The sequence below is a fragment of the Equus przewalskii genome, chromosome 30 (genome assembly GCF_037783145.1).
Source record: "Equus przewalskii isolate Varuska chromosome 30, EquPr2, whole genome shotgun sequence".
Lineage (NCBI taxonomy): Eukaryota > Metazoa > Chordata > Mammalia > Perissodactyla > Equidae > Equus > Equus przewalskii.
The window spans coordinates 16,657,538-16,680,674 of NC_091860.1; the positions used below are offsets into that span (position 1 = coordinate 16,657,538).

Below are 23,137 nucleotides of genomic sequence, written 5' to 3' on the forward strand. Positions count from 1 at the left end.
TATATTGTCCTAATGTAGCATCTAGGACGTATTCTAACAATTACGTCGTTTCTTTCTTTTTTTTTCTTTGGCGAGGAAGATTGGCCCTGAGCTAACACCCATGCCAATCTTCCTCTATTTTGTATGTTGGATGCTGTCACAGCATGGCTTGATAAGCAGGGTGTAGGTCCGTGCCTGGGATCCAAACCCACGAACCCTTGGTTGCCAAAGTGGAGTGCATGAACTTAACCACTACGCCACCAAGGCAGCCCCTGACAATTAGGTAATTTCTAGTGATATCTTATATTATCTCACACTCACCTCTCTCACAACACTTATCATACTTGTTCTAAATGACTGTTTATTTTTCTGTCTACTGTCAATAAATAATTACTGAAGGCCCTAAATTTCCTGAGCACTCTATCCCCAGTACCTGCTCCCTATCCACTAGCATATAACATGATCTTAGTGAATAGCTCCTCAACACAGAAAAGAAATATCACAAAGTAACTCAAGTTGTGCACTTGGGAGAAGTGAAAATTACATCTTTCACAGGATCTTGCAAATTAATAAGATTAGTAGGGCATTCTTCTTTGAACTTCTTGGATAATAAAGTTTTTACAGCCTGAAAGTTCTGCCTATATTATTCCTGTCCTTCAGATGTCCACCCACCAGAGTCCTTTTGAAGCTACAGTTACTTGAAACATAAATTCAAAGTTATTTTCAAATAAATACCATGTGCAAATTATTTGTCAAAGGATATATTATCAAAGGTCTTAAAGTGGAGTGGTTGCTCCCTAGGATATTGTTCTATTCCATTTAGAACTAAGGACACTCATGAATAACATCAGGATAGAAGAAACAAATGTGGCTCTACATTCAAATTCCTTGCTTTTTTATTATTTTGAAATAACATTCTCATCTCTCACATACAAACATATAAGCAATTTTTTAAAAATCGGCTGCTGGACTTTCCTCCACAATCACAGAGGGAATAACGATTTAGTACTTTAAATATATATACTGCAACATGGAAGAAGACCGGACAAAATAAACTTTAAGATATTTGTTTGGCATACTGCTCTATCAAACCCCAATAACAGAGGAAATTTTAAAATCTCAAAATCTTGCAGCAGAAGAAATTAAAATTCCATACCTCAGTCACTGCTATAGAAAAGCTGAAGCTGGGAAGCGTTGTGAGTACTACACACATCATCGTAACAGGTCTCCTAGCAAAGGAGAAAAAATAAGCAAAAGCAATAATGTACCAGATCAACAGTTCCTGTTATTTTGCTAATTTTGCAGTTCCTCTTCCATTCATCTATAGTTTTTCTAAGAAGCTACTGCTTCCCTATTTCCATTTCCCAAATGTTCGAGTATGGCAAAGGGCAACACGTGCAAAACCCAGAGTCCTTTTCTGGAACAAAAGGAGGAGAGATTTCCAAATAGTTAACAAACCATAGATGACTAAAAGCATCACAGGGCACAGTGCAAGACAGTCAACATTTTCACGACTCATTCATCAGAATCCTGCCAAACAGGTCGGGATCTGAGGACCAAGTGGAAGAACAGAGGGACTTTCTCAAGTTCTACTATGCCCCATGTTATAAAATGAATTTTTCAAAAAATACATTTAGAAGTGATATATTAATAGGTACTTTAGGATGACAAAGTGAAAACATTTGGATATTTTTGACTTGAAGGAAAAAAATCATATGTACATAAAAATCAGGTAATTTTTTAAAATTTGGTTTGGGGCTACTTCTTAAACCTTGCATGATCAATTAATCACATAGTTATTGAGATATAATGTGTATATAATATTCTACCTTACGACAGAGAGAATTAAAATGCATGTTCAGCATCATCAATTTAATGGGAAGACAAAATATACTCCAAGGTTTTCAGTAATGAAATATTTACCTCCTCTTTCCTTAATTGAATACATATTATATGAATTACATTTATGGGATAGTTTGTGTCTAAGTACAAAGAGTGTTGGAGTCTCTCAAATAGAATTTCTCCGTGGTCCTGCCATGCCTCCCTGCATCCCAGCCCCTTCTTAGATGTTCTAGGTACAGGTACAGACATAACATAGGGGGTGGGATAGCTACTCTCACAGCCAGACCCTCTATGACCTGCTAAAACCAGAGGTATCCTGGGATTTAGAATGGGTAGCTCTGCCTCCTTTTCTGAGCCCAGATCCAGGTACCTACAGCAGTTGGCTCTGTAAGATGGCTAGAGCGTCCAGAATCCTCTTCTCACCTTGACCTTGAAAAGATGACAGTAGAGTGCCCTTGCACCTCTTCGTCATCTATAGTATAGTATCTCCCTTGATTATCTCAGCCAATCCCATGTCTTTAAATACCACCCACTTGCCCATGACTTCCAAATATATCATTATATATAGTATATATATATATGTTATATATATATAATGGCCTCTATCTTGAGCTCTAGACTTGTACACCCAGCTGTCCATTTGACATCTCCACTTGGATATCTAGCACACAATTCAGACTTAACATCCCTGAAAAAGAACCCACATCCTTCTCCATACCTGTTCCAATCATCATCAATCCTGCCTGATTTACTGCCAAAATACATTTCGAATCCTTCCTCTGCTAACACCATGGTTCATCCACTATCGTCTCTTGTCTGAGGTTGTTCCTAACCGGTTTCCTCTTAGTGTTTCTATTCTTGTCTAGCAGCATTTTCTCCCATGAACAAACCATCATATTTTTAAAATGTAAAACACATCTGGTCACACCCTGCTCAAAAATCCTCAATGCTGGGAGGAATGGGGAACAGGGGGTTATTGTTTAATGGGAACAGAGTTTAAGTCTTGCAAGATGAAAAGGGTTCTGTGGAAGGAGGGTGGTGCTGGACGCACACTGATGTGAATGTACTTAATGCCAGGGATCTGGATGCTTCAAAACAGTTAAGATGGTCAATTTCGTGTTATTTGTATTTTACCACAAAATACATGTATTTGTGTATTTTAGGGATTTGTAAAACGCTCTAATGGTTGACTAATTGAAAGCTATTACCCTAGCCTACGCGCTCTACATGATGTGGTTTTTTTCATTTCTCCTACTGTCCTAACTTGGAATGACCTTCCTCCCCCCCAACATCCACTTAACTCCAGCCATACTGGCCTTCTGGTTATTTCATGATCACACCAAGCTTGCCCCACCTTTAAGTCGTACACTGGCTATTGCTTTTGCCAGGGGCTCTCTACTCCTGGATCTTCAATGTCTGGCTCCGGTTGTCATCCAAATACATATGTACATATATATTCTTTTTTTTTTTTTTTTTTTTTTGCAGTCCAATGACTACCTGAAATTCTGCTGCTGATTTCTTTACTTGCTGTTTGTCACATCCCTCTTTGCCCATCCCCAAGGTAAGTTCCATGGAAGCAGGGACCTTATTGGAGTTGTTCCCTACTTAATCTCCAGCATTCAGAACAATGTTTCTGACCCTTTTTTGTGCAATAAACATTCTGGGGATCTGGTAAATCCTATAGACACTTCTCAGAATAGAATTTTTAAATGCATAAAATACTTAGACTCAAAAAAACCAAAGCAATTATGTTGAAATACAGCTAATTCTTTTAAAATTGTGATATAGAAATATATATGCCTATCTAAGAATACATTGCCTTCTTATTTCCTTTAGAGTATTCAAGATCTAGTGGAAACTGTAATCATTCATAATTTCAAAGTATTGAAGATTATAAACCATATTCTGAAGTATCTGCAACAATTACAATGTGACATAAAAAGATCTGTGACATGCAATATGAAAAATCTATGTAATAAATTTACCGGTACTGCTTATACTAGTGTGGTTTGTTACCAACATTCATAATGGAAAGAAGTGTTAGCTCAGTTAGAGATTAGTGAAAATAGAGATGTAACTTGTTTCTCATCCATTCAAGTTCAAGAACCCCATAACACTAGAGAATGTCTGGCACACAGTAGGAATTCAATAAATACTAAATGAAGGGATAGAATAGTTAATAAATGAACACTAATCTAAGCCTGCATTTTATTTAACCAGAAATGATAACCTGCATTTGAAAATTTTGACTTATTGCTAACATATGCTTGTAATTAATGAGTGTCGTGGGTTGAATTGTGTCCCCCCAAAAAGATATGTTGGAATCCCAACCCCCGGTGCCTGAGAAAGTAACCTTATTTAGAAATATGGTCTTTACTGAGGTAATAAGTTAAAATGAGGTCATTAGGGTGGACTATGATCCAATAAGACTGGTGTCCTCACAGAAAGGGGTAATTTGAGGCAGATTTGTATAGAAGGAAGATTATGTGAAAGACACAGGAAGATGCCATGTGAAGATGAAGGCAGAGGTCAAGGTAATGCATCTACAAGACAAGGAATGCCAAAGAGCGCCAGCAAACTGCCAAAAGCTAGCAAGGAGACCTGGAACAGATTCTCCCTCACAGCCCTCAGAAGGAACCAACTCCACCATGACCTTGCCCTTGGACTTCTAGCCTCCAGAATTATGAGACAATAAATTTCTGTTGCTTAAGCCACTCAGTTAGAAGGACTTTATTATAACAGTTCTAGGAAACTAATACAGAATTTGCAACAGGGAAGTGGGGGTACTGTTGTAACAAATACCTAAAAATGTGGAAGTGGTTTTGGAATTGGGTAATGGATAGAGTCTGAAGACACACGATGGAAAAGGTTAGATTGCCTAGATTGTCAGTGGAAATATGGACATTAAAGGAGTTTCTGGTGAGAGCTCAGAAAGAAAAGGAAGAGCAGAAGAGAAAGCCTCTCTCACCCTAGAGAATACATATATTGTCGTGAACAGAATGTTGCTAGAAATATGAATGGGAAAGGTGCTTCTGATGAGGTTTCAGACATAAACGAAACTGGAGGAAAGGTGATCCTTTCTATAAAGTGGCAGAGAACTTGTTTGAATCGTGTCCTGCTGGGTAGAAAGGAGAACTTGTAAGTGATGAACTCAGATATTTAGCTGAGGAGATTTCTAAGGAAAGTATTGAAAGCACTGCCTCATTTCTCCTTGCTGATTAAATTAAAATGTAAGAGGAGAGAGACAAATTGAAGAAGGGACTGTTAAGCAAGAAGGAGCCAGAACTTGAAGATTTGGAAAATTCTCAGCCAATCTCCATTGCAAAAAAATGAGAGAGCATGTTCTAGAAAGAACCCTAAGGGTGTGGCTTGCGAATCCAATCAACCATCTCAGCAGAAACACTGACAGCTTGCAGTGAAGGGGAACAGAGATGGGACAAAATGAGGGAAGGCTGCCAGACTTCTGGGATACAATAGGCAGGAAACAGGCTGATAGAACTCTTTGCTGCAAATACGTATTATCCTTCTAGAAAAGGGAAGAATGACTTTGACAGTGCTACAGAGGCCAGGGAGGCTGCCACTGCTACCGCAGGCCCAGAGGTTTCCTCTTCAGATCCAGAGGGCAAGGCTGCTGCCAATCGCCAAGAGGGTGGAGCTCTCATTCTGCTGAGCCCAGAGGACAGAGTATCCAGACACAGAGGATTATTCTGAAGCCTTAAAATTTAATGAAATTTGCCCTGATGGGTTTCAGACTTTCTTGGAACTCATGACCTTTCATCCTTCCAATTTCTCCCTTTTGGAATGGGAGTGTCTATCCCGTGACAGCCCCACCATTCTATGTTGGAAGCAAATAACTTGTTGCCTGGTTTCACAGGTTTACAGATAGAGAGAAATTTTGCTTCAAAATGAATTGTACCCCAACTCTCACCCATAACTGAATTGGATGGTTTAGTGATGAGTTTGGGGACTTTGAGTTAACGATGTTTAGATGATATTTTGAGCTTAGAGTTGATGCTGGAATGATTGAAACTTTTGGAGCTGTTGGGATGCAGTGACTCTATTTTTCACGTAGGAAGAATGTGAATTTTGAGGGCCAGAGGGCAGACTGTTAGAGTTGAATTACATCTCCCAAGAGACATGTTGAAGTCCCAACCTCCAGTACCTCAAATGTGGCTGTATTTGGAAATAAGGTCTTTCCAGAGGTAATAAGCTAAATTGAGGTCATTAGGGTGGGCCCTGATCCAACACGACTGGCGCCCTATAAAGAGAGGAAATTTGAAGAACCTGCCAGTCTTTCAAGGCTCCCCATAACCTGGCCTTAACTCTCCAACATGTTACAATAACACTCCTACTCTACGCTAACCCTCGTGAGCTCCCACCACACGCTAAGCACTGTAGGAAGGCATTTCACAGATGTTACGCAAACCGCACAACGACCCTCTGAGGTGGGTATCATCCCTATTTTACAGATGAAGAAACTCACAATGAAGGTTTAATTAATTTGCCCAAGATCCCACAGCTAGAAGGAGAAAGGTGAGTTTTAATCCAGGTCTTTCTGACTCCAAAACTCAAGATCCTATCCATTCTGCAATACTGCCCGCCCGATTTCTCTCTACTCTCTCCTTTCTCAGGAAGTTGGTCTGCTCCTGCTCCTTGAAGAAGCCGTGCTTATTCCTAACCTCAGCTCATTGCTCGTACTCATCACCCCCTCTGGAATGTCTTCCCACGCTCATCCTTCCACACTTGGCTTAACTCCATCTTTCCTTGGGAGACTTTCTCTGACTACTCCAAGCACAGGACTCTCCTGATAGACCTGAGTCCACAAACCCCATGTATTGAACAACTGCTGAGTACAGGCCTTTGTGGTGGGCTGATGGGGTGAGATGGGGGGTAGCAAAGATGAATCAAAAAGGGCACCTTCCCTACTGTCAGTACTAAGTTTTGATGACTCTCTTCTCTGGGCTGACAAAGGACTTGTGGTGGGTCACATACTATTTACTGATTTAGTGTATACTGTTTTATATTACTTTCTAATTTTTTCATGTATAACTGTGCAGTCTCCACAGCTCCCTGGCAAAGGAGACAAAGCCTAATGTAGGCAGATATTCTCCTACAGTAGCCTGTGAATAACGCTGGTTAGAATGAAGCATCTGTGTATGGAGGAAATTTGGAAAAGTAAATAGCAGTCATAGAGTGGACGGTCTTTAATGAGTCCTAAGATGTGGTAACTAGTATAACTGATGTCCACATGTGGATAGGTCTGCCACACAGTCAACAGCTACTCAATAAATGTTTATTAAAAGAGTGACCAAGTGAATGAGAAATGGGAACTGGAAGGGAATTCAAATAGGTAAAGTCATAGCTATTCTAACAAACTCTGAGAGTGAACTAGTGGAGCGCTGTTAATCTGGAGGATTTCTAGTAAAACTGCACCATCTAACACATTTACTAGTACCTCCAGGGGAGACAGGAAAGATATGCTTACCTTATTTGCAGATGACACAAAATCAAGTGGGACAGCTAGCACTTTGAATGACACAATCAGGATTCAGAAGATTACAACTGATTAGAAATATGACTAAAACCAATATAATGATATTTAATAGGGATAAGAGAAAATTACTGAATTCAGGTTTAAAAAAATTGTTCAAGTATTCCTCCATCCACCCATTCATCTAAACTGTTGTTAAATGTGTGTACTATACTCTGTTCTGAGGCTAGAAAGGCACATAAGACACAGTCTGACTTTTAGGCACTTACAAGCTCACAGGAGTTGCCTAAGCGCAAGATGAGGAAGCCCTGCACTGAAAGCAAGTTTTTCCAGGAGTTTTACTCAATTGCACCCTCAGTTGTGAAACAAGTGACATAAGTTGCAATTGAAGACAATAGCATCACATCAATAGCTGAAGTCAATAGCTGCATCACTGGGAAATCAGGGTACCAATGAGATCACATCTAGACATTAATGGGCCAGGCAGCATCTCAAGGAGAAGTCCAAAAGAGTAAAAGGTACGCAAAGCACAGGACAAGAACGACTGATGAAACCTGGACACTGGAGAAGAGAAAACTTAGCAGACTGGGATGGGACGTGGGTGAGATGACAGAGTGACATGGCTCTCTTCAAACATATGAAAAGCTTTCATGTAGATACAGTGATCTCAGAGAAGTCTCGCTTGGAGACACAATTTTGGGAGATGTCATCACACTAGTGACATTTTATATTATGAGAACAAAGAGAATGCTTGAAAAGCAATAAAAAGAGGAAATTGGAGGCATTGGGTAGAGCTCCTGGCCATGGCCAAATTCACTGGCATATAAGGGAGGACCGGGGAGGTGAGTCTACAAAGAAGATGGGCAAGAAGTTAAACAGTGGCAGCTTTTATTTCGATATAAGGAAATAAGGAAGACGAATAATTAACGAAACAAAAAGCAGTGAATTTCCCTTAACATCAGAGGCAGACTATCTATCCATATTGTGAGAAATAGTGTAGTAGATGACCTCTAAGGTGCCGTCCAGCTTTAGGATTCTGTGGTACCGTCACCACTGAATCCTACAAGTAAAGGGAGGAGTAGATTTTTAGGAGATGGAAATGGCATGCAGAAAACTTTTTTCAATAAGCTTATTACTCTGTCAATGAGGACTGGGAGGGAATGAGGGGGACAGAAGAAGCAAAGGGCAAGACACCAGTTGGTGAAGGTGTTCAGAGCCCCAAGTGTTAGTTAATAAAATGCTCTTCATGTTTCCTTGAACACAAACAACCAGGACAAATGGTCTGATGCTGGATTTGAATATATGAAAATTTGGGGAATCATGCCAGAAACTCAAGTGTATGGTGGCCCTGGAAATGAGTGAGGAAAACAGTCATGGAGAACAAGGAGCTGATGCAAAAAAAGATGACAAAGGAAGAATTAATGGAATCTGGTGACTTATGGCATATGATGGGAAAGAAAAGTAAAAGGAAGTACACTCTTGCTGATTTACTGGCATGGAGGGGTACAGAAGAGAAAGCCTGCAGTGAAGGATGACAAAATTATTGCTACTGAGTGTTTAAGAAGATGACAGACCCACTGAGAGAAGCAGGAGTGTTCTGGATACAAGTAACTGTTAGGCATCAGTGTTTAGTTCATGGTAACTTGCCAATGACCTTCTCAGAGGCTCAGAAAAGAGCGAGCTCTCTTTCCTCTTGGTTAGCCAATCTGCACAGTGGTGCCCAGATGTTACTGGTCATGTGTGCTGCTGGGGCACAGTGAGGTGTGCAAGAAACCAGGATCTGGAGACACATACCTTGGGGTCTGTGTTGGCTCCACTGCTCACTGGCTGTGTGGATCTTTAACCTCTATGCCTCAATTTCCTCACTCGTCAAATAGGCACTATAGGTGTTCTGATATTTAAAGGTTAGAGAATTAACTAAACTAACACCAGCAATGTGTGTACAACTATGCTTGGGTGGGTAGTAACTGTTCAAAGAACATGTGCTCTTATTTTCCTACAACTATGACTACAATCGCTATCACTAACCACTCCCTTAAACTAATCAACAGCAAAGTCTTGTTGACTATGTCAAGGATTTAAGCAAGGGATGATGTAGTGCAAAATACTGGCGTCCTTCAAACGTGCCACTGCCCAGGATTCCTGACATGTCATGGTCTAAAGTGATTGTCCTCTGAAGGACCTGAGAGAATTCCTGGAACATGCCTGGGTCCATGGCAGTCTGGGAACCCCCACAAGTCCTCCAGAATTACCCTGCCCCAGGGTCCCCTCTCCATGGAGATCTGCTCCGGTTTCAGGCCAGCCTTGTCGCTCAAGGATTTCACACATTCACTGATATCCCAGGAAAGGATTTCTCTTATTTACTGGGATATACAATTTGGTGTGTATATAAATAGCTTTTCTTCATTCCTCAAGCCACCTCCCCAGTCTATTATGAATTATGACCGACATTCCTAAAAAGGAACGATCATTCTAAAGGAAAGAGGAAGTGTTTAACAACAGTGAAGGAAAGAGCACTGGATTAAAGTTCAGACTTCACTGTTGATTTAATGTGTATGTCTTAAGCTCCCTGACATGGTCTCCTCCCTTATAAGATGGGAATTATAGCCACATGGTCAACTCCACGACACTGGTGTGCAGGCCAAGTGAGAAAATGAAACAAAAGCACTGTGTGTATGCAAAACGGAAGACATTCATGACATCACTCTGTTGGCCTCCATTCTTCTCAAAGAATAAGAGACAAATGAGATTCTTCAAACTCAAAGAGTATCACTTACAGCATCTAATTTTCTTCAGTTTTATCATCTCTTCCACTAGTTCTGAGAGTCATTCTGAGAATTAAACAAGATCATGTTTTAAATGGAAATACTAAATTCAGCCGGAGGTCGTAACTCATCTAGGCCTCACTATGTGCCAGGCACTATGCTGGGAACTTAACGCACATAATCTCAAGTGGGTTCTCAAGACAACACTCCAGTGAAGAAACTAGGTCGTCCCTGTTTTGCTTAGGAGAAAACTAAAATTCAAGCAATTTAAAGAACTCACACAAGGTCTCACAGTCAGTGTCGAAGCTGGGACGTGAACTCAGGTCTGTAGCTCTCAACTGTGTTGCCAGGGCACACGCTTTACTACCTGGGTGACTCACTTTCTCCTGGAGACCAGCCCCATAGGACTCATGACGCCATTGTGGACCTACAGGGAGGTTCTCAAATAAACTCATCAACTATATATCTGACACTAAAAGAGTTGCATTTTTCTTGAAACACTTGGCATTCAAAGTCAGAAAGAATAAAAGAAAAGTCGCACAAGAGAGAGGAAATAGCACAGAATCAGACAAATCTGGCCTCACAAATTCCAGCTCCACCAGTTTTTTTTTTTTTACAAGCTTTATCACAGCTCGTAAGATTGACAAAGTGAATCGTGTCTTTCAGTTTCCATTTCTTCATCTATAAAACGAGAACATTAGCACCCACCTCACTGGATTGTTGTAAAGTTTAAATTTAATGGTACAGAATGTGTAAAGTTCTCAGAATAGTGCTCAGTAATGATTTCTCCTCTTCTATACCAGTAAGATAACGATATGATAGTGCTCATGAATGAGGCCATGAAGAAATAGTTTTAGTTTCACTGAAATTACTGATAACCTGTCCTATATCTAAAACCATTTAGAACACTGTGGCCAGGCACACCCCAAACAGAAATGAAAGACCCAAAGGGTATTTCCCAAAAGAAATGCCTAAAAGATATATTGGTGTGACAGCCCAAGATACCTTAGGACAAGGGAAGTACCTGGACCAGATGTACAAAAGGAAACATGTGCCCTGGGGAGTAGAAATGAAAGACTGCTCTCTTCCTTATTCTTGATTACCCCAGGAGATGGGGACCTCATTCTTCAAAGAGGCAGTTTAGGGTAGTGGTGGAAAGTACCAATTATGGAGTCAGATGGACACAGGTCCAAAGTCTGGCCCTTCCAGACTTTCATTAGTTAACTGACTGGGAAAGTTGCTTAGCCCCTGTAATCATCAGTTTCCTCTTAGAACTAATGATAAATTCATGAAAATACCTACTTCACAAGATGGTATAGAATGAAATGAAATTCATACATAAATCTCAGAGCACAGAATAAGTGATCAGCAAAGAAGCAATTATAGCTTAATAACAATAAATATTAATAATAATAATAAGTGGCATGCAAAGGTTTGCTGCCTGAATGATATTCAGAACCTAGGGTCCTAGGGATTTGAGCCAACATTAAAACAAATCAAAGAGTGCCTTCCTGGGTTGGCATGGGCCAGCTTCCCATCGGTTTATGCCTGTGGTCATTTGGACCTCTCACCGTTCCCTCAAAACGTCCCAACCCGGTCAGGAGTCTTGGACAGTCAAAGCAACGCCCAGGCAGTATGAGGGGTGGAGCGCCCAGCTCAGCTCCAAAACCACCCCTTTGGTGATCCTGAGGCTTTGGGTCAAGGTTTAGAAAACCCCAAAACCTCACTGATAAACGTAGTGCCAACCAAATGGGTTATTTCCCAAAACCCCTCAAGAGCTCTGACTGTGGGAAACTAACAGTTCCCTGGTAAGGTTCACGGGGCCACATCCCGTACCAGTACCTACAGAGTGCTTCCTGAACGCCACACTTCAGCTCTCCCCTTCTGCACCCTCCCAACAGTATTTCTAGCTATTTTAGCTAGCTATTACATCTATTTTTTTACATTTCTGTCCTTGCTTGTGTTAAAATTCCCAGCTCCTTCCTTTTCGAATGTGCTCTAGGTTGTTCGACTTTAAAATGAAAGCCCAGTGTAAAAGAAAATTTAACGTATCAAAGAAAACAAAGAAATCCCAGATGCGTAAGAATCAGACCAAAATAAATTAGCATCTGGGATTATTCGTTCTCAGTGCCTTTACATGGATCAACACAGTCACTAGGTAAACTGTTAGCCAAATCAACATTAAATCTTATTTAAAATATTTCTGTGTTATTATTGAAGTATTTCCACACCATATCAGGGTAACAGAACCAACATAGTAACCCACATAGTAAAGTTTTACTATGTTTTTACCAACACAGTAAAGTATTATTTTTTAAAATCTAAATAAAGGAATCAGTTGCTTAAAAATCTCGGTTGGGTGATGGTCAAAGGATACACTAGACCTGAGAAACAATACAGTGCAAACATTGAAGAACAGCATTTTCAGTTTTGCACAAAAGTAAAATTCTATACTATAATCTTGCAATTACAATTCTGTCAATTACCTGTGATAACCTTAGGCAGTTTTGTGCATGGAGGAATTCGGTCCAACATTTGCTACTCAGGGTATGACAGACTCATGCTAACTCCAACCTAATGAACACATGTAATTTGTTATAATCAGTAGTAAAAATGACGCCATAAAAATATAGAAGATACCATGATATCAATACATCTATAGAAATGGTGTTGATTACTTCTCAATAATCTCGCGTTACGTACATTTGCACTGTTCTAATATCCTTCCACATAGTACATGAGAAAGTATCCCTGAAAGCATCACAGGGATTCCCTGCTAAAGAATTCTTTTACTTACCACCCTTTAATTTTTTGGTAAAGATGATGCTTCTTGTATAGGAGAACTTTGACAGGAATCCAAACCAATAGAGTGACTAAAGCCACGTAGGCAATCGAACAGGAAACGATCAGCCAATAATGAGTTCTCCAAGCTATGTTCGAGGTCCTTTGATAGGCAGTGGCAAACTGTTCCATAACCACGAGCGTGGGAACGGAGAAAGCAGCAAACTCAAGGAGCTCAAACACCAGGAGCTTGACTAGTTTTCCAGAAGCCATCCCGAGGAAGGACGAGCTGCTGAGGATCAAACGCTCCCCCTCGGATGGCGAGCAGCATATGGATCCAGATACTGACCTAGGATCAAGTTCCTTGTACTCGAATCACTAAGCAGTGACTTTTTATTCTTTTATTGACCCTCCTATGGTTCAGTGATCTTCCAACTTAACAACCGAGGCCTCTTAAAGAGACAGAGCAGTTGTGGAAGTGATCACTTAATGTGTTTGCACATCCGTAATTAAAATCAAACGAACTTCGGGATACACTTTGGAGCACTGGTAAAAGCAGGTCTTTTAATGTAGCTTTTATTGCTAAGTTGAGCACAAAAAAAAAATTTATGTAATATTTAACACTTGTTAAACAGAACCGTTAGCATAACAAAGTTTTATAGTTGAAAGAGGAGGACTAGATGTAATCCACTCCCCTCTTTTTACTTCTAAGCAAATTCAGAAGAAGAGAGAGATCCAAACCCTGAGTCTTCATCTTAGAGAACTACCTCTCATTTTTCTTCAAAGTGCTTGAAAAGGGGTTTGGATTCACTTTGCCAACTTCCTAACCAGACTTCTTCCTGGTACTTGAAATATTTATTTGTTCTTGCACATTGATTGCTATGTAACCCAGATTAATGTTATTTTTATTTTTACTGTTCAGGAGACTAACACGGTGATATTAGAAACCTGTTATCAAGATTAACACATTAAGAGCTATCTATATCTAGTCGAAAAGCATATCAAATATTTAAAAGACAATTGTCTCCGTGGATATTCTTCTTTGAAAACCACTTTTTAAGCACCTGCGATGAGCACTTTGCTAGGTGATGGGGTGTGAAGATGAATGAGCGACAGAAGGTTCTTGCCTGAAAATGCTCACAGTGAACGGAGGAAACAAAACTATGAACAACAACCACCACAATAACTGAGGTCAGAAGCATAACCTAAGTGCTATGGTAACAGAGAGAGCTTCCTCTTTGGGTTGGGGGATGGGGAGGGAAAGGACGATGAGGACAGATGCGAGGTTGGGGTGTCAGTGACAGTTAAGGCAGAAAAGAGCAACAAGGAAGCTGGAATGGTTTAGGAGACCCTGGTGTGGCACGGCAGGAAAGAGGGGAAGGTGATGTTGGAAAAATCAACTGGAGTCGGAACATAAATGCCCCGTGAAGGAGTGGGGGCGGGCAATGAGAAAGCAACATTTTTTGAACAGAGGAGTCACTTGGCCATTTGAAAGAAGAGTGAGTGCTGCCGTGGAAGAAGGACAGTAGCGTTAACCTGGAGGCAGGGAGGCCAGCTGGGAGCCGCAGAGGAGCCTGAGCCGGAGGTGAGAGCCTTGGCTACAACAAGCGGAGCGGGAGTGATGAGGAGAGCACTGATCAACAGACACTGAGTCCCATCCCTGCGACACGCTTGCTTCTTTAGACGGCTGCCCCCGTGCCCGCTGCAGACGGATGCAAGCCCATCTCTCTCTAGGCTCCTCTCTCCCAAAGCCCTTTGCAGAAGGGGCCCTGTGGCTGCCTGGCTCTCAGACGCACCCAGGATTCTCGCTGTGGCTCTGAGGATTCACGCCTCCTGTCCTCCCACCGCAGGATAACTAGTCAATTTTTGTCAATTTTCCCTGACAAAAATTTCTATTTAAAAGATACAAATTATATTCTTACCTCCTAACCCTCTGTCTTGAGTCATCAGCACTATGTTGTATTATCATTTCTTCTACGAATTTTGTGTATTAATAGGAGTTGTGACCTGAGCATTTAAAGACAGTTGTTGAATAAAAATAGCCTGGCTCCCGGGAAAGCGTCTCTTGCCCAGGTCAATAATTCCCTGTTAAATGCTCGATTTTTATTTCTACATATGGGAATTTAAAACTGACACTCGCTTCATATTTCTCACCTATAGTTTTCCTCTGGTTCCGAATCTCTCTTCACCTTTACCTGCAAAGACAACACTGAGAGCACTGTCATTCACGTGATGTGCCCTGCGGTTCTGGAATGTGTGATAACTAGCTGTGCTTTCTCTGAGCAGGAGGGAGGTTGTGATTCTCGCCCTCTGCCCACAGCAAGCCCAGCTCCTTGTGAAGGAAAGATGAATGGTGTCAACATTGTTCACTGAACACCTACGATGTGCAGATCATAGTAGGGACACAGTTCTTACTGACTTCCACCCTGGTTGGGGAGATGACACAAACGCACAGGTGAGACCCAAGAAAGTTCCTGGAGGGAGGTGCACAGGTTAGGGCTGTGAAGGGCCATTCTGCCCACAGTCCCCCAGCCCCTTTCTCCAGCCACATCTGTCTGGAAGAAAAGGCGCTGGGCCACGGAATGTCCAGCCACCTACGTATGGCTTGGCATAACCTGAGGCAATCACTTTCTCACCGTTAGGAACTTGAACTAAGAAACATGGGGAGAATTTGATAAGTGCAGTTAAAAGAGGCTATGATTTTGAGTCAAGATGAGAGCAACCCAAACTGTATGTGCTAGAACCACCCCTGGCATGTTGTTAACACCCAGATTTGCTGGATAAATGAATGAATGAATGGAAGCCAAATGGTGGAGGAACAGAAGTGTCAGTAGAGTGAGGAGGCCAACCCAGAGAGTGAGAAGACTGGAACAGACCAAAGGGAGATGCAAGCACACCAAGAAAGACCAGTCCCTCGGGTGTCGAACTTTCCAGTTCACGTGTACTCTTACAAAACGGGGTCTTTGTTCTTTGCAACCAAAAGGGTTTGAGTATAAGACCAAGGAATATGTTTATGAGCGGGGGCCAAATATTATACAGAAGCAATATGTAAAACCTCTGGATGATTTCAAGGAGAGTATTGAAAAGACTCACAGGAGAGTTGATCAGAGAAGACTTCTCGGAGGAGGTTCCTTTTGGCCTGTATTCATTTTTCTATTGACTCAAAGCAGTATCTGTATATTGCTACAGCAATCTTCTCTGTATCGCATAATGACATTTTCTTTGAAGAACAGTTCTAACAATGTTCATGACGTAGTGAGTTGAGGAGGGGGTGGGAGAGAGAAGCCAGTTGCAGATGCTGCGTACAACAATATGGATGGCACAGTTTCATTTTCGATTTAAAATATTGCAGGTGTAGATTTAAATGCAAATTACAAATCCAGAAATATACTCATCAAACTATTAACAGCACTGTTCCTGGGGAATGGGTGAGGTGCAAGGGAGGGGATTTTCATTTTTTGTTGATTAGTATTTACAAGCATATTGTAAGCCTGTAATAGTTCACAAGCATATAAGTTAGAAAATAATTGGGGCCAGCCTGTTGGTGCAGCGGCTAAGTTTGCATGTTCCGCTTCGGCAGCCCAGGGTTCTCCGGTTTGGATCCCGGGTGCGGACCTATGCACTGCTTGTCAAGCCATGCTGTGGCAGGCGTCCCACATAGAAACTAAAGGAAGATGAGCACAGATGTTAGCTCAGGGCTAATCTTCCTCAAAAAAAAAAAAATTAGAAAGTAATTTTAGACTAACAAAAGTCAACTAAACAAAGCAATTCTAGCTTAATAAAAAGTTTGTCTGGGGGGCTGGCCCCGTGGCCGAGTGGTTGGGTTCGCGCGCTCCGCTGCAGGCGGCCCAGTGTTTCGTTGGTTTGAATCCTGGGCGCGGACATGGCACTGCTCATCAAGCCACGCTGAGGCGGCGTCCCACATGCCACAGCTGGAAGAACCCACAGCGAAGAATACACAACTATGTACCGGGGGGCTTTGGGGAGAAAAAGGAAAAAATTAAAAAAAAAGTTTGTCTGGGGGCCGGCCCCGTGGCCGAGTGGTTAAGTTCGTGCTCTCTGCTTCGATGGCCCAGGGTTTTGCCAGTTTGAATCCTGGGTGTGGACATGGCGCCACTCATCTAGGCCATGCTGAGGCGGCATCCCCCATGCCACAACTAGAGGGACCCACAACTAAAAATCCACAACTATGTACAGGGGGGCTTTGGGGAGTAAAAGGAAAAATAAAATCTTTAAAAAAAAAAAAAAGTTTGTGCTCTATTTTTTTAATCTTTCTTCCACCAAATTGTTTTCCCTCTTTTCTCAGCAGAAGCAAAATAATTCCACTTACACCTTTAAGGGTAGTACCAAATAGCAGTGAAATAGCCAGGAGGCAAGCAGAGACAGGGGAAAGCCTTGCGTAGCTGTGTCTTGACTGGGCATTTGGGGTTGCATTTCATCACATTCTCCTGATCTCACAGGAGGATAGGAAAAAGTGCAGCCTTCATCTTTCTGCACCCAGATTAAGGGTTTTCTCCTCCACGAAACTCTTCCTTACTCTCCTTCTCCAAGCAGAAGTGGGCATTTTCTCCTTTGTGTTAAAACCCCTGTTGAACACCTTTACTGCAGCACTTCTGTCCCTACGTGGTTTGCACACTGGGTCCCCTACAAAACCTACGCTCCTTGAAGGCAGAGAACACCTGCCTTCATCTTTGTCTCATCCTTTCTCAGCACAGTGCCCAGCACATAATAGGCCCTTCACACATATTTGTGGAAGAAATGAGGGAGCGGAGGAGGCATAAGAGAAGTGGTGGGCAGCAGGGGAAATGCACGAGGCTTTGATAATGGCTAACTCGTCTTTCATTCCAAGGTTATGTGTTCCCTCACACCGACCTTTCAGAAGGCGAAATCGTGTACTACCTTTCCCAAAATAATCGGTTCACTCAGCCCACGAGCTTCGATTTCCTTGCTCAGTCGCCATTACAGCCACCGGGTCCCCTTCCTCCACAGCCCTGGCTCCTTAGAGGATCTAAGTAAGAGAGAAAAGACAAAACCTCTTGGGGTCACAGAGTTTCTTAATCTCAGGATGCTTGTTAGGAAAAGACTATGGCCCTTTGCAAGCATTCAAAAAGACTTTATAGGTCCCAGCATCACAATATCTTTCCCAACTTTTTCTAACCCATGAGCCCTCAAAAACATATAATCCGTAATGGATTCGAACCATTAAGGAAGAAGGCTGGAGAGGACTGTCTGGTATTTGGCCCAAGGCATAGCCTTCAATTATTTCAGTCCTCAGCCCTTCTAAAGTGTCATTTGTCTAAATTTTCCATAACAGACTGGGAAGCAGGCGAGGTTCTTTCATGAAGAAACTAGCCAGCTTGGCAAAGAAAAAGAATGCCATTATGCCATGATGCCAACATTAAGCTCCTGGGAGGAGATAATGCCAGAACCCTGACTTGGAGACGAAGACAAAGGGAGATGACAGAGGGTTTAAAATCACCTACCCTTCAGCTGGGGCCAGTTAACACCAATCCTGCTCCTTTCCCTTCCAAGTCCCCTGACGAGTCTGCCGTGCAATTGCACTGCCAGTAACTGGAAGGACACAGAGGGGGACATTTTCAAACCACCTAAACTCTTTTCTTGGATTCATCCAAGACTGATTCGAAGAACTCTGCCCCTGAGTCCGCTCTTTACTGCTGGGTTTAACAACTTCCTGGTAGGAAACAGATTTGGTTTTCTGAAGTTGGGTCTGTGGTGGAAAGACTGAGTCTTGTGGTTAGAACTCACTTCCACGTAGGAGTGTTGATGCAGTGTTTTTTATTTTAGTAAGCAGAAGATATCATGCTGTCCAGGGTAACACCTGTTCTCCGCACTTCCAACTGTCATTTCCTTCCTGCAGGCAGGAAGTCAAAAACTGAAAGTCTCTTAAATTGTTAGTAAGATCATTCATAATCTCAAGGTTTGTTCATTGTTTTCGGTGTAGGGTCTGTGAAACAAAATGTACAAACTGCCAGGAATGTTCTGGCATATCCGTGCTTCGTTTCCTGTGATCCTGTCATGTTGATGTGCAAAAAGGCAGGAGCTGGTGCTGGTGAAACTGCTTTCGGGATCAAGCTGGATCTACGGAGAGCCTAGGGGAGGGGGAAAGCGTGTCCCTGATTTACTGATTATTTACAATTTCCAAAGAGTATTTCCAAAATACACTACTGATCCTCATAAGCAGGTGTCACCAAATAAATCACTCGAAGTGAATTTAGTAAGATTATGTTGCCATCTGCCATGTGCCCCTGTACCAGTGTTATGCTATTACAGTCCAGACTACACTAAGTTTCTATTACAGGAAGAAGTATAATTTCATCTGTCTGGCTATTAAATAAGTAACTTCGCAAGAGCAAAGAAGATAGCATATTCACTTTTGTAACCCTTTTAATATCCACTATTTACCTAGTGGCTCTATTCTTGAAACTAATAAAATATACGGAATGTCCTTACTTTTTTAAAATAATGATGCTTTCTTGTAATATGCTTTTTTATTATGATTGCCCAGATCTCAAAAAAAAAAAAAAAGAAAAAAGATTAATTAAGACTTCCCACACCACTACATAACCATCACAGAATTTGTGTGTATAAGTGAGAGCTAAGATTTAGAAATAGAATAATACAGCAGGAAGTCATTTCATTCTTTACACAATTCTCAGATTTTATTTTTCAAGGGACGAAAATAATCTAGTTGGCCTTTCATTATTCCAAAGTAACAAACTTAAGCAAAGAAATAAAATCTATGTAAATGTAGATGTAGCCCTAGCTAATTAGTTAATTAATTCATCCCAAAGTTCACACGAATTTTTCAACCTAAATTTCCCAAATCTTTACTGTTGAGGATTTGTAAGTTTGAAGCTCTCTAATTTTTCCTCACTTAAGATAAAATAGCTTGAAAACAATGTTAATAGACATGCCCATATCCTCACAAAGTACACAAAAATGACAAATATCCAGTTATTTTGGTTAACGTAGATATAATTTCCCGTTTGCCTGCATGCAGTGCTCCCTAGCTCCACTGGGTGGCGCAAGTTTACTGTTTTGCTTTAATCACAGTTTTCAAGAGGATTTTTTTTTTAAGATTGGTTCAGAGCTAACATCTGTTGCCAATCGTCTTTTTTATTTTTATTTTTTCTTCTTCTCCCCAAAGCCCCCCAGTACATAGTTGTATATTCTAGTTGTATGTCTTTCTAGTTGTGGCATGTGGGATGCCACCTCAGCATGGCTTGATGAGTGGTGCCATGTTCTCACCCAGGATCCGAACCAGGGAAACCGTGGGCCACCGAAGCAGAGCACGTGAATGTAAGCTAAATGGATATTTTTTAAGTGGATATTTGTCCTCCTCAATATTCTTCAAACACTTCAGGCATGAAGGATTCACCCTGGTGTTGGCCATTGCTGCTCCGTCCCCGAGATCCATCCAAAAAGCCAACGACCTCACTTTCTTTAGGTCTTTACATAGACGACACTTTCTCAGTGAGACTGCTTATCCAGATTTCAACACATCCCCCCTTTTCATCCTCCTATTCTTCTCCTTGCTTTATTTTTCTTCTTATTACTTAACAATGACATACTGTTTATTTGACTTATTTATTATATTAACTGTCTGCTCCCCCAAATAGAAGGCAAGTTTCTTTAGGGCAGGAATTTTTACCAGTTTTGATCTCTGTTATATACTCATACTACACTAGTGCTTTCCACACAGGGACAGCTCAATAAATATTTGTTGAATGACTGAGTGACTGAATGAATTTACAAATGCACTGGGTGGACTCTCCATGCTGGCAACTGTGCTAATGCTGGGGTACAAAGACGATCAAGGCGTCACGCTGCCCTCACAGGCTTACCGTCTGGTTGAAGAGACAGACATATCCATGAGTAATTTCAATAGAAGAGCAATGACAGATGTGTGCCCATTATGGGAGCAAAAAGGAGAGACACGGTCAACCTAGAACCTCAGGTAAATTCTCCTGAACAAAATCGAGCTCATTCTCTAGCTCAAGAACTAGTCTAGCTAGAGAAATGCAATACTCTTTCAAAGATCTTAATGGAAAATACTTTTAAATTTGCTCCAAGGTGTGACATCAGCCAGATGATGGAATAGGAGGTCCCCAGCCCTAGTCCTTAAACAGAAACACCAATTTAGCAACAATCCATGGACAATAATGCCTTCGTGAGAATTCCAGAACCCAGGAAAGAGGTCACAGCTGGGCAGTAGAGTAGGAAAACTGAGAAAAATCACATCAAAAAGGATGGGAAGAGGGGGCCAGCCTGGTTACACAGTGGTTAAGTTTGCATGCTCCACCTAGGCGGCCCGGGGTTCACCAGTTTGGATCCCGGGTGCAGACCTATGCACCACCTGTCAAGCCATGCTGTGGCAGGCATCCCAGATATAAAGTAGAGGAAGATGAGCACGGATGTTAGCTCAGGGCTAATCTTCCTCAAAAAAAAAAAAAAATGGATAAGAATAGTTTCACTTTGTCAACATTGCCCCCTCCCCCAAGCCGGCATAGCACAGCGCTGAGAAGGATCCCCTTGGCCCATGATTTTTTCAGTGGAGGAAAGGGAGACTGAGGCAGACATCCAACTTCCCTAGTGTTTTAGTGCACTGCTTAAGAGGTCCACTTTGTATTGCCTCATGCAGAAAACTGAGCGAACTGGCAAAGCTAGACCATCTGGGGACAATTAAGGACAAAAAAAGGGTGAGGGGTTTCACAGTGCTTAGTGCACACACAGTGCACACAGATCACAGAGATAGCCCTGCAGCTCCCGCCAACAACCCCACCTGAACACAGACGTCCACCAGCCAGCCCAACCCAACAACAGACCATACCAGCCAGTCCTGCCCAATTGTGAACCCCACAGGCTGTCAGGCCACAGACCCCAAGGGCCCTGGCAGTGGACCCTGCCTGCCTGTGGATGCCACCAGAATCCAGAATCCCAGGAGCCTCGGCCAGGCTAACTGATGAGGGTCTTTCCCTGCAGAGGTCAGCCTGTTGAGACCGTAAGAGATGACCACTTCTTGAAATGCACAGACGCCAATACAAGGATACGAAGATCCCGAAGAATCAGGAAAACGCAACATCACCAAAGGATACTAACAAAGTTCTCGTAAGTGACCCTAAAGTTATGGAGATTTACAAACTGCCTGACAACGAATTCAAAATAATCACCATCTTAAAGGAACTTAGTGGACATGAGAACACAGATAAACAACTAAAACAAATCAGGAAAACAACACATGAACAAAATGAGGAGGAACGTCAGCAAGATGGCAGTGTAGGAATTTCCAGTGCCCATCTTTTTGCAGAAATATCAATTTGAACAACTATCCACATATAAAAATATCTTCACAAAAGCTAAGGGTTCCAGTTGAGAGATTACAGCACTTGGGTGGAACACAGAAACAAGAAAAGAGGCATTGAAGAGGGTAGGAAAAATAACTTCAAAAATTATGCCCCCTGACCCTCCTTCAAACCCAGGCAGCCCAGAGCTGAAAGAGATACCCTCCTTGTGGGAGAAGAAGAGTGAAGTGAGCACTCAATATCATAGCAGACCGTAGCAGGCCTGCTCCAGCACCAGACCAACGCCCACAGCCCCGGGCTCCCAGTGGGATCCTGCAAACAAAGGCCTCAGCTCACCCCAGCACCTGCCAGCTCTCACAGCCCCAGTGGCTCCTGTGGTACCAGGCTCCTGGCCCATCCCAGTGCTGCTGGCTCCCACAGAGCCAGGCACCAAACTGGCCACCACGAACGCAGGCTCCAGGTATATTCCTGTGAACCCAGGCTCCCAGCCCTGTACCAGATCAGCCCTTATGGACCCAGGCACTGGGCCCAGCCAAGATGCCGAGCACCTGGTCAGCCCCATGAAACCAGGATCCAGGTCTGTCCAGACAGACCCAGATCCCAGGCTCCCAGACTTGAGAAACAGGCCTACCTCAATGAACCCAGGCTCCAGCCCCAAACCTGTGGACTCAGGCACCAACTGGTCCCCATGAACCCAAGCACCAAGCCTGTCCATCTGCTGACCTAGACACTAGACCCACCAACCCAAGGACTCCAACAGCAAGACTGACCATAAACACCAACAGACAGCCCACCCAGAATGGCTGGACAGGCTGACTGGTGAAGGGCTTTCCCTGCTGAATCTAATCTATAAATATTAGAAGAGGTGCCTAATTCTTCAAATGCACAGGAGCCAACACAAAGCCACAAGGATCCTTAATAATTATGAAAACATGACAAGCTCCAATGACTGATCC

At 42.3% G+C, this 23,137-nt stretch overlaps 1 protein-coding gene across 2 annotated transcripts in view; it reads right to left on the bottom strand.

Moving 5' to 3' along the window:
• The window catches only part of TMEM236 (transmembrane protein 236), a 37,922-nt gene extending 24,673 nt beyond the window's left edge, over positions 1-13,249 (bottom strand). Inside the window, exons 1-2 of one of the 2 annotated variants that reach the window (XM_070601345.1) lie at positions 12,875-13,249; positions 1,136-1,208 (exon numbers count right to left, since the gene is read on the bottom strand). In XM_070601345.1, coding sequence (XP_070457446.1) covers positions 1,136-1,208; positions 12,875-13,131 — 330 coding nt within the window. In that variant the 5' untranslated portion in view covers positions 13,132-13,249. Of the gene's footprint in view, positions 1-1,135; positions 1,209-2,539; positions 2,740-12,874 lie in introns of those variants that run through there. The other variant, XM_070601346.1, reaches the window with a different exon arrangement.
• Positions 13,250-23,137: the final 9,888 nt, after the last annotated feature.